The following is a 12,289-nucleotide window of genomic DNA, read 5'->3' on the forward strand; positions in this document are numbered from 1 at the left end:
TTCCCTCCCATTTTGAAAAATGAATTTCAGGCCCTACTCTATTTATGAGGTTGTGATGATGAAATTTTGTATTGACAGGTGAATTCTCTGGTATGTTGCTGGGGGACAGGGGGTATACCAGGCCACAGTGTGGCCTGCCTGAGGAAGGAGAGGGCCCCCCAGAGTGCCATCAATCATGCATCTTCCCTGATTACGACAGTGGTCGGCTGCTCAGGGACCAATGTGTTAAATTATTTTAGTTAACATGCATGCTTTAAATTTAAGTTAAATATGTCCTGCAGTGGCAGAGATGCATGCTGTGAATTTCAGTTAAATATGGCCTGCATTGGCAGAGGAATTAAAAAAAAAAATGTTTAATTGTATTTAAATTGATTTGGCCTCTTATGTCGTTTGTGCTGTATACTGTGGGTATACAAGCTTGCTACTGCATCCATTCATTTGTCTGTTCATTTGTTGTGTATGGATTTGTCCTGCATTTATTTCAGTGTGCAGACATGCAGGGTGTATTACATACAGACCTTTGAATGTGTCTTTATTCTTGTGTTGTATAATATGCTTTGATTCTGTGCTTTCTATCATGTAGAGTCACTGTGTGAAGGAGCTGATTGTTTACCTGCTTTGATTTATCCTTATTCAATAAAGGAACATCATGTTACTCTTTGATGTGTATTTATATGGGATGTGTATTTTATAATCTATGGGAAACTGTAAATTTTCTAATGATTGCAACATCTAAAATCATCATTTATCATCAAATGAATGATCACAAATGTTTAAATAATGACAGTGGATCTAGTTTCGACACCTACCTAAAATAAGTCTTTTTTTTTTTTCTTTCTTTTTTTTTTTTTTTTTGTCAAAAATGAGTTTTTTGTCTAAATAATCTTCTCTTGATGCTGGCCACCTCTGGTGAAATCACCAGCATCAGAACAGGTCATGCCATTCTACCCCTGAAGTATAACTGCCTAAATCAAGAGTGTGTCAAAACTGTGACTTCGGTAGTTTTATTTTGCCTAAAGCAAAAAAAAAAAAAAAAAAAAAAAAAAGTGACTTAGGCAATTTTACGTTTTTAGGCTGTTTTAAGCGTTTCAAGATGGCAGCAGTATCAAGAAGGAAGAAAATTTTCTCTGCCAGTGAAGTTATTTCAACGATCCAGGGCTCATCCTCAATTGGTAAGTGATGAGGTTTAGTATAACATTGGCATATAACATATTACAATTGCCCAAGTCAACAAAGGCATGTTCAGAAATTTGCCTAAGTCATTTATTTCTGTTATGTTACATAATTCACAGACATTGTTTTTAGTATGTCTGTAGTCATCTTTTTTATAACCTTTTTGAGTGAAATTATCAATAAATATCATAGTTAATTTTTTGTGAATTTATTTGTCTCTTGAAAAACCTAAAAAAATTACTTAGGCGATTATTTTAGGAAGGTGTCGATGTGATAACAATGTGTAGTGGGCAGTGGAATAACTTTTAGTTTCCGTTTGTGGTGACTGTTGACTGAGATAAGGGATGAGATTAAATAGATCCTGGAACTTAGCCTGGTCTGGAGCAGGCTAGCTCCACAGAATAAATCTCCATGGTAACTAATGTCATAACATATCCCACTATCCACTATCCCACTTTTGTGCAACCGGATCAAGGATAAATTAATCCAGGATAACCAAGATATCCTGGCTTAATCCCTTATCCTAGTTTTGTGCAACAGGCCCCTGGTCGGGACCAGGTTTTTCTCATGAAACCTCGAGTTTCTCTCTTGCTGTGTCTCTTTGTGTCCGCCCTCTTTCAGCCACACAGGTATTTAACTTCCTCATTCATTCAGTCAGCAGGCGAGTTTTGGCGTGACATAGGCTATTAGTTCTGCTGTCTGTTTTTAAAAAAAAAAAAAAAAAACAGTCAGAAGGTCTTTATTAGAAGTCCATGAGTAGTTAGCTGGCGACTTTTTTTTCTCACCAACATGGCATGTCCTTTTGACAACGATCCCGTGGATGAAGGTGCAGTGTTAGGCTACTGCGCAGAGAATTAAATATTCGTCAGGAGATGGCTATAAGACTGCGCACAGATGTTTTACCTGTTTGAAAAATGTTTTTATATTTCATCTTAAGCTGCTGCCAAGTGCGTTTCTCCCCGCGGGATTACTGCACCTAAATGAAATAAATTAATAGGCTACCATTCAAGCAGTTTTCCCCAGTAATATTATTACAACGGACTACATTTAAACTTACGCATTGACCCGAGCAGCAGTGTTCTCCCATGCCATCTCCCTCTCCTTTACCACTGCAGCGGTGTTGCACTTTGTATGTGTTAGTGTATGTTTATGAGTTGTATAACATAATAAATTATCTTGAAGGAGTATATGTTTTCCAGTAAGCTTGACTCCAATAATAATAATAATATGTTAAATTATTTGTTTTAAAAATGTAAATTACTTACAGACCTAACAATTCAACTACCAATGAATGAGCAGTAGTATGCCTGTGATAACACAGATTGAAAAATAAGACGAAGCGATATCTCTTCTCTGAATAGACAAGCTAAGCCAGTGTGCTGCTGTTAGCCAGTGAAAATAGAGCGGAGTGGCAACTCTTCGCTTTGTTACACAATCTATGTCAGTGCACTGCTGTAGCTGGAGAGTTTCTCTGCCTTTTGGCTTGTGCGGTGCCGGTGCAGTTGTTATTATGTCAAATTCCGCGTTAAAAATAGATTCTGTGTTATTTGGCTAATTCCGCGATTCCGTGATCGATAAGTCGCCGCTGGTCAACTGGCAGCACCGGCCGTTCTGGTATTCTCCAGAACGTCCAGATGGCCAGTCCGCCCCTGGGTGAATGTATGTCTCAGAAAATTAATTAGCAGTAATTGTGTGCGCGCTATAATCCGCCGATGTCAACTACATTATTGACAGCGGCAACTTGATTGACTGTACAGTGGTTTTAATATTGAGTTCTACTTAATATATATTTTTGTATGCATGTACTATGCAATTTAAGCTCTGGCTGATCCTGCTGATCCTTATATATATTGAAACGTTGTTTTTTGCGTGATAGCGAAGGACCACATATATACTGTCCCAAGCATTTCACCTATGATAAATGGAGAAGTGCACAAATCCCGTTTTTTGAAACTGTCCCTGTAAAACGAGCGGATTGCACTTCCTGAAGTTATCTGACGTCAGTCTGTAATCTGACGTCAGTGACTCTGCTGGCAGCCCGCCTTCGATCCCCAGGCAACCAATTCTCAAGCCAGTCAACTCAGACAGTTTGTTTACGCTCCTCGGGCTACAAGCTACCAAGCTAGCGAGCTCAACCAGTTAGCTTCAACACCCCGACCAACAAGCTACCAAGCTAGCGAAATTAGCCAGTTAGCTTCAACTCCCTGACCAACAAGCTACCAAGCTAGCAAACTTAGCCAGTTTGCTTCAAGTCCCTGACCAACAAGCTACCAAGCTAGCGAAATTAGCCAGTTAGCTTCAATTCCCCGACCAACACGCTACCAAGCTAGCGAACTTAGCCAGTACCCCTCCGCTCCCCGGGCAGCAAGTGCACAACATATTTAACAAACATAACTTACCATTCTGAAACATCTTGTAATAAACGGATTTGAGGTGGTTCTGTTTCTCCTGCTGTCTGTGGTTCGGGATCATACGGTTGTATAACATCACGCTCAGGGTCCCGGTTTCATGGGTCCCGCAGAGTTTTAGTCCAAATTTGCTCATCTGTTGGGCTCATTTCAGCGCCGACTGTTTTATCAACCTGACACAATCAAATCAAATCAAGCTTTATTGTCATTTTGCTGCACATAGTGCACACAAAATGAGATAGCGTTTCTATCCCCGAGTGATGGGTAAAGTCAGCCGAGCGTCAATCCCGGCTCTCTTCCCCCTCCTTTGTTTACGTTCGCACCGCTTCCGCTGCCTACGCTCCCTGGTGACTGCCGGTGAAGACACTGAGTAGGGGAGACTGGGGTAAGATGAGACATTTTTCATATTTAGGATCACTACATCAAGGCGATCATAGTTTTGTCACTAACTAATATATCTGCATATCAATCAATCAATCAATCAAACTTTATTTATATAGCGTCAAATCACAACAGAAGTTATCTCATGACGCTTTACAGGTAGAGCAGGTAAGGACCACGCTCTACAAACAGTAGAGAAACAAGAAACAAGAAACAAGAAACCCAACAGATTCCCTCCTGAGCATGCTCTTGGCGACAGTGGCAAGGTGAAACTCCCCTTTAACGGGAAGAACCCTCAGGTAGAACCAGACTCAGGGTGGAAGGTCATCTACCTCTACCGGTTGGGTGGGAGGGGAGAGAGAGAGACAAGGAGACAGAGACAGGGAGATAGGGACAAACTGGGACAGCAGACAACAGCAGAAACAGCAGGGTATCCTGAACAGGTAATCTAGATGGAAGTGACACGCAGCATCTAGCCATCTCATCTGCAGCTGGATGACCTTCCAGGATGAGCAGGACAGTTTGACCTAGACAAGACACAAAAAGCACAACGGAAGCAAAGGGGCAGTGGACTCTGGAACAAGCATGCACAAAAAAAAGGGGTATGGGGGGGACAGGAAGAAGAAGAAAGGAAGAGGGGAGAGGAAGATTAGAAGAGAGGAAAGTGCTCAGAGCATGATATGAAGTCCCCCGACAGTCTAGGCCTATAGCAGCATAACTAAGGGCTGGTCCAGGGCAACCTGGGCCGACCCTAACTATAAGCTTTGTCAAAAAGGAAAGTTTTAAGTCTACTCTTAAAGATAGAGAGTGAATCTGCCCTCCGTACTGAGATAGGAAGATTGTTCCACAAACAGGGAGCCTGGAATTGGAAGGATCTGCCTCCCGATCTAGATTTAGAGATTTTGGGAACCACCAATAAACCTGCATTTTGGGAGTGCAGTGCTCTGGCAGGGTGATAAGGAACTATGAGCTCTTTCAGATAAGATGGTGCCTGCCCATTTAAAGCTTTATAGGTGAGGAGAAGAATTTTAAATTCTATTCTAGATTCTACAGGTAGCCAGTGTAAAGAAGCCAATATTGGAGTAATATGATCTCTTCTCCTAGTTCTAGTCAGCACATGTGCAGCAGCGTTTTGGACCAGCTGGAGAGTCTTTAACGACTTGCTGGTACAACCTGATAATAAGGAGTTACAGTAGTCTAACCTAGAGGTAACGAAGGCGTGGATTAATTTTTCTGCGTCACTCTGAGACAAGATATGTCGGACTTTATGTCGGATATTACGCAAGTGAAAAAAGGCGGTTTTAGAGATCTGTTTAATATGGGAGCTAAAGGACAAATCCGCATCGAAAATGACTCCGAGGTTCCTTACCGTGGAGCCGGGGGCCAAAGTAATGCCATCCAGAGTAGCTATGTCATTAGAAACTGATTCCCTAAGGTATTTAGGGCCGAACATGATAACTTCTGTTTTCTCTGAGTTTAATAGTAGAAAATTGGTGGCCATCCAGGCCTTTATCTCCTTAAGGCAGGCTTCAAGTTTACTTAGCTGATGAGTTTCATTTGGCCTTACGGATACGTACAACTGAGTATCGTCCGCATAACAATGGAAGTTCACAGAGTATTTCCGGATAATATTACCTAAGGGAAGCATATACGAGATGAATAAAATAGGGCCAAGCACAGAGCCCTGTGGAACACCATATTTTACCTTTCCACAGGAGGAGGATTCGTTATTTACATGAACAAACTGATGTTGGTCTAATAAATAGGACTTAAACCAGTTTAAAGCTGTTCCTTTAATGCCAATTAGGTGCTCTAATCTCTGTAATAGAATGTGATGGTCGATGGTATCAAAAGCTGCACTAAGATCCAATAGCACAAGAACGGAGAGAAGTCCATTATCTGATGCGGTTAGGAGGTCGTTTGTAACTCTCACCAGAGCTGTCTCTGTGCTATGGTGCACTCTAAATCCTGACTGAAAGTTTTCAAACAGTTCATTTTGCTGTAAGTAGCTACAGAGCTGATTAGCGACTACTTTCTCCAATATCTTTGAGAGAAAAGGAAGATTAGATATTGGTCTATAGTTGGCTAAGACATCTGAGTCAAGAGTAATATATTTCAGGATGTTGTGCATCTCTTCAAACAAACAGAATGAGTGTAAACATAACTGTTTCCATAATATAGCATGTCCAAAAAAAGTGGTGTCGTGGCACAACTTACCCCGTGTATGGGGTAAGTTGAGCAGAGGAGCGGGGTAAGTTGAGCCGTATCCCTACTCCCCCTCCACCTTCCTCCCCACCTCCATCCCACCCCTCCCTCACCTTCTCCCTCCCTAAATAACAGTCACTTCTTCACATTCATGTGTATTTTTATTTATTAAACACAATTCAACAGGTACAGTAAACAGCTGTTTTAACATGCCTTAAAGTGCGCTTGGGAAGAGAACATTAACAGCTGTGTTTTTGGAAAGAAAACACTAGAACACTAGTTTCTTGGTGTCCTTGCTGACAGTAAGGTCAGTTATGAACATATGAACGTGACACATTTGAACATTGAACCAAAATACACTTACCCCATACACTTAATAAGTAATATTTATTCATTTATTTATTTATTTATTTATTCATTCATTCATTCAATATTTCATATTTATTTAATATTTAACACATTTAGGCTACAGCCAAAATACACTTATTAAGTGTATGGGGCTCCGGCTCAACTTGACTGACTTGACTTAAGCTCTTTGCTCCTCTTAGGTGCATAGGCCACTGACAAATATCCTCCATTTCACTCTGTTCGTGGCTTTTTGCTCAAGTTCTCCCCAGTTGAGCCCACTCTCCGACATTTCTGCCTCTACACTTCTTCTCCAGCTGTTCCTGGGGCGGCTCAACTTACCCCTGGCCAAATGGCTCAACTCACCCCAGAGCTACCATTCTGACTTTTTTAGTCCCCACAGCTAAAATGGTGCACTTTTATGCTAGGTTTATGACCTCATGTTGTAGCTCATAGATACCACAACTGATGTATAAAACAAATTTAAAATGATCTGTTTTGGTCTTAACACAATTCTCATGAAGCTGATGATAGACTGAATTCACTTTCAAGAGTAAAAAATGTTTTTTTGGAAATAAATGTCTAACCACTTTACCCATGTGGTTCTTACCTTCACAGACTCCATGAAATGATGCCTTCCTCTTAAATATTTGGTCAAATGATCAATGTTTTTTACCGTTTCCAGGCAACAGGGGGTGGCTCAACTTACCCTTTGGCTCAACTTACCCCAGTCTCCCCTACGTTTACATGCACACCATATTCTGGTTCGGGTCAATATTCCGGCTAAGGTAACTACGCCGCAGCAACTGGAATATTCCATTTACATGTCACTTGGCATGCCCCCGTGTTTCGGCGTATTCCAATCTCTTATGTAATGCAACACTCAGCCGTGGGGGGCAGCAGCACGCGTATAGGCGTCTGGTCTGCCGGAAATACAGATGAAGAAGTCGTCTTCTTTTTCTTCTGTTGCTGTTTCTATGTGTTCTCCCATCGATATCCTCCGTGATATTCAAGTCTTTCATTAGCTGAAGGCGGACTGCAGTCTCCTGGCTCTTGCTGCTGTTCGCCATGCCGTTTTCCCCGGTTGCAGGTAACCATAGCAACAAAGACGCCACAGAATTCCTTGCAGGTCGAGCATGTGCAGTCGTGACTGAATATTCCGGTTCGGGGCATTTTCCAACTAAGGTGTTTACATGCCCCAATATTCCGGTTGGAACAGGCATATGCCAGGGGTCTTATTCGGAATTCTCTCCAACCGGAATATGACCTTAATCGGGTTTGGTGCGTGTTTACATGACACGTGCGCAACCGGAATATTGCGAATATTCTGGTTAATACAGGAATAAGGTGTGCATGTAAACGTGCTCACTGGTAAAATCCCGTGCTGGCGTAGTATGTCCACATCAAAGCAGAGAGCCTCAGTTCTTGCAGCATAGTTTACCCTGATGTTTAGTAAAGTCTCTCGGCTGTAGGTTATGCAACCTGAGTGTCTGGGTTAAAAAAAACATTTGAAACATTCACTCTCGCTGATCCCTGGAGGGGCCGCTGCGTCCATGCGCGTCGTCTCGGAGTCGGGCTCAAGTACGTACGGTTGTATAACATCACGCTGGGCGGTAGCCATGACAATCTTACATAAGATGATAACACGCTTTCAACAAGTTTTCAAATAGTTATGGTATCTCGATGGCTCCATTTTCTCTCACTCTATTGTTTACGTCCCAGAATGCATTGCACAGTGACATCGGTTGATTGGCCCGACCATATGTCACTCAGAAAACAGTCAGCCAATCAGTGGAGAGGGGCTGATTCTCTCTTCTGATTGGCTAAACGAACCGTGCTGCCAGAGCTCCGGGAGAAAGGCAAGAGAGAGGAGCTGTAAAACTATATTTATCAGACCACAGGTACTCAAAACCACAAATACATCATGCTAGAGATATCAACAGTTAAAATAAAACCCTGGAAAAGTGTACACCATGGGGCCCTTAAGGGAATCCGGTGCTCCTGGCAACAATAAACATGTCATGTTCTAAAATGAGAAAAATAAATAGCGAAAATGAAGCACCCCTTTTATCCCTTTTAAATGTGGTCTCAATAAATATTGTTGAAAATGTATTGAAATGTAGTGTACTTTCTTTGATTATAAGGTACTGTACTGCTGAAGTGATTGATATTTCAAACGAGTATTGCACAGTAAAATTACAACAAATGCTGTAATTTGATAGGAATATTCAAGAAAAAACATCAATTGAGGGCATAAAAAACATGCATATTCACCGGACCCAGGCCTGTGGCCATTTTGTCAAAGTGGACCTCTTGGAATTTTACTTGATGACCCCTAATCTAGACAGTTACACTTACTCCACATACTTAAAAGCAAAAGCTAATAATAATCTGCCTGACAGGAGACCGTAAATTCTTGTAGAATTCTGTTTTTTTTTTTTTTTAACTGTTTTAATGTGTCTTTTTGCTTCAAAAGATCTCACCAGATTGTGATCTTTTATGACTATTTTGGTGGGGTTTTTTGGGGGGTTAATTTTATGGTAATATACTTGTCATTTTGTATATTTTTAATGAATAATTTTATGGTGCCGAGATGATATCATAAAATGGTTTTTAGTACCCTCGTAAATAACTTAAAATAGATAGATAGATAGATAGATAGATAGATCTTTATTGTCATTGCACAATCATATACGGTATAATAATGCAATGAAATTAGAATTAAAATATAATATCATTATAATTATGTCATGTACTTTTCTAGTAATTTTTTTTAAAGTCCTTTTGCCAATTTTCCTGCACTTTCTTCTGCTAATTTTCTTATAATTTCTTACAGACTTTTTAAAAAAAAAATTGCTGGCAACCCTAACCAGGGGCCACAAAATGAAGGTCGGTGGGCTGCATGTGGCCTATGGGCCGCCAGTTGCCCATGTCTGCTCTAATTTTTCTTCCTCTTGGCCTAGGATTGGCAAAGGCAGCAGGCCTGTGGACTCTTCCTGTAAGGCAGCATAGCTCCCCTCCCCCTAGCTCTGCCTTTAACCTCTCACTCATTTTACTGATTCTACCACAGCCCTTCTCCTGCACATTCAATTCTTTTATGCTCTATTTTCTTTTCTTCTAGTCTCTCTGCTTGTCTGGATGTGTGCATCATCTTGTTCACACTTCTATTCTCCCTCTCTCACCATCTCCAGCTGACTCTGTCTAGTCTGCTGCTTAATTGGTGCAGTTACGGCTTCATCTGCAGGGTTCCTTTCCATACATTCAGCCAGATGGACCGCTCATAGTCACTTATTATAGCTGGGTGAACTTGTCTACTAGCAGATGTCTGATCTGTCAACAAGCCAAATGTCCACCTCTGACCATTTTGAGCCTGACTGCCAGTAAAAAATAAAGCAGTGTTAATTTTGACAGCCAGTTTTGATTTAGTGTTAATTGCAATCTTTTAACTAAAATGTGTTTTAATTTTAGTCATATTTTAGTCTTTTGAATTTTGTTAGTTTAGACTAGTTTTTTGTTGACTAAACTTTGTTTTAGTTGATGAAAATGAAAGTTTCGCTAATTTCCTCCTTATATTATTTTTTAGTGACCTTTATACACAGAATCATGTACATGCCTCATTGTAGTTTATTGCATTTTGTATTTAGCTTTTGCTTTTATGCTGTACTTAATATCAAAAGCAAACGCAAAGTTTGATCAAAGTCTGTGCCCTTCCAAACTGAGGTGCCTGGCGTTTTTGTATTTGCTGACAAAAATGTCTTTATATTTTGTCACAGGGAAATTTAAATTTTTGTTTAGTTTTCGTCTCACTTTCATATTGGAAAAACTGTCATTGATGATTTTTTAGTGATAGCTTTAGTAAACAGCATTAACGGGGCAGTGTCATAAAGTGTGCATATTGTAAATCTTTGAAGCCTGCAGCTTTTTGCTTTTCATTGAAAATGTGGGAGACCAAGTTGAGCTTGAGTTTAAATCCGTCCAATCATTGATACACCCTGTATAATTTCACTTGAAATCAGTCTGCCTTGAGAACAAAACTTTCAAAACAGTCAGTAACTGCTTTTCAGCAAAAGCCACCTCTGCCTTCCCTCTGCACTTCACTTTCCTCAAATATTATTATGCAAATATGGCTGAGTTCTGTTTCCAGGTGAGGCCAAACAGGAAAAAAAGCTTCTTTCAAGCAGAGCTTGATGTTTGAATAGAGTAGCTGAGTGAAGAGAATACAAAATGTTTTCTTTCTTACTGTTGTGCAGTCACACTCTTAGCAAGACAGGGGTTTAGTGTGTTTGATATACATAAGTAAACATATATTTCCTATGCTAATTTTCAGCACGGCAGTTTGTCTCTCACCAGCTGAGTTGAGGAACAGTAAACCGTTGACCTGGTGACTCCAGATGCCAGACAAAGCCGATCCCTGATTGGACTCCACGGTGCTTCAGTCTGCCTAATTGGCTGAAACCATAGCATCATAAAGAGGGTAGAAATGAGAGGGGGATGTTGGAATTGAAAATCAGGGAATGTACACACCTTGTTATTGGTTGACTGATGTGTGTAGGGAAAAAAAACAGCCGGCAAATCTCAGAGGCTTTGAAACAAAACTCATTTAAAGTAGGGCTGAATAATTTGGGAAAATAATCTAATTGTGATTTTTTTCACCCAATATTGCGATTGCAATTTAGTATGTGATTTTTTTATTTTTATTTTACTTTATTTGATTTGATTTGATTTTACTTTTTAAACTCTGTGTGCAAAATTTAGTCTTAAGAAAAAAATAAATTAAAATTATATGTATCTTACTGCTCCCAAGTCAGTAACACACACACACGACATGATAACTTACCATTGGCAAGATGTAATGTGTGCCCAAAACACTGGAGCCTCATCCATTCATTCAGCTGTGCAGCCAGCACCATATTTGATGTGTTGTCTGTCGTGATACAGACATGCTTTTCCTCGTGGAGATCCCAGCTGTTGCACAATGGCCTCTGGCTCAACGGAGCAGTCAGAAACTGACACAAGTCAGACTTCGATGAAAGTCCGGTGAAATTGGTATTTCGCAGCGTAATCCCAAGCTCAAAAGGTCCTGACAACTGTACGCGTACATTGCCCAACATATGGTGGTGTTTTCAGCTAAAAACACAACCGTTCACACATACAAAACATATAATACAGCACCAAGTGGAGAGCTGTAAGCCGCTGCGTCTATGCGCGCCGCCATGGCAACCCATATACACATATACCGTTATACTGAACCTTTTGAAATCCTATCTGTGTTTTCAGTGCTGCAGCCATTCACAATGTTTTATTTCTCCATAGAGTGGTATCATACAGAATATTTACTCACATACAAAGTGTGCGTTCGCTTTCTTGAACCGTGCATCTTTTCGCAGGTGTTCCTGTTCCAGTTACTGAGAGGACTCTCCTACATCCACCAGAGGTACATCCTTCACCGTGACCTTAAACCCCAAAACCTGCTCATCAGTGACACTGGGGAGCTCAAACTAGCCGACTTTGGTGAGTAGGTTGGAGCCTGGTGTGTGTGTGTGTGTGTGTGTGTGTGTATATCTATATCTATATCTATATCTACACTATATTACCAAAAGTATTCGCTCACCCATTCAAATGATCAGAATCAGGTGTCCTAATCACTTGGCCTGGCCACAGGTGTATAAAATCAAGCACTCAGGCATGCAGACTGTGAAACAAGACATTTGTGAAAGAATGGGCCGCTCTCAGGAGCTCAGTGAATTCCAGCGTGGAACTGTCATAGGATGCCACCT

General features: G+C 40.8%; 1 protein-coding gene across 2 annotated transcripts in view; it reads left to right on the forward strand.

Moving 5' to 3' along the window:
* The window catches only part of cdk14 (cyclin dependent kinase 14), a 433,611-nt gene that overhangs the window by 218,487 nt on the left and 202,835 nt on the right, over positions 1-12,289 (forward strand). For both annotated transcript variants that reach the window (XM_030071499.1, XM_030071500.1), the window contains one exon: positions 11,900-12,023. In XM_030071499.1, coding sequence (XP_029927359.1) covers positions 11,900-12,023 — 124 coding nt within the window. The remainder of the gene's footprint in view (positions 1-11,899; positions 12,024-12,289) is intronic.

Source organism: Myripristis murdjan, chromosome 16 (genome assembly GCF_902150065.1).
Source record: "Myripristis murdjan chromosome 16, fMyrMur1.1, whole genome shotgun sequence".
Taxonomy (NCBI): domain Eukaryota; kingdom Metazoa; phylum Chordata; class Actinopteri; order Holocentriformes; family Holocentridae; genus Myripristis; species Myripristis murdjan.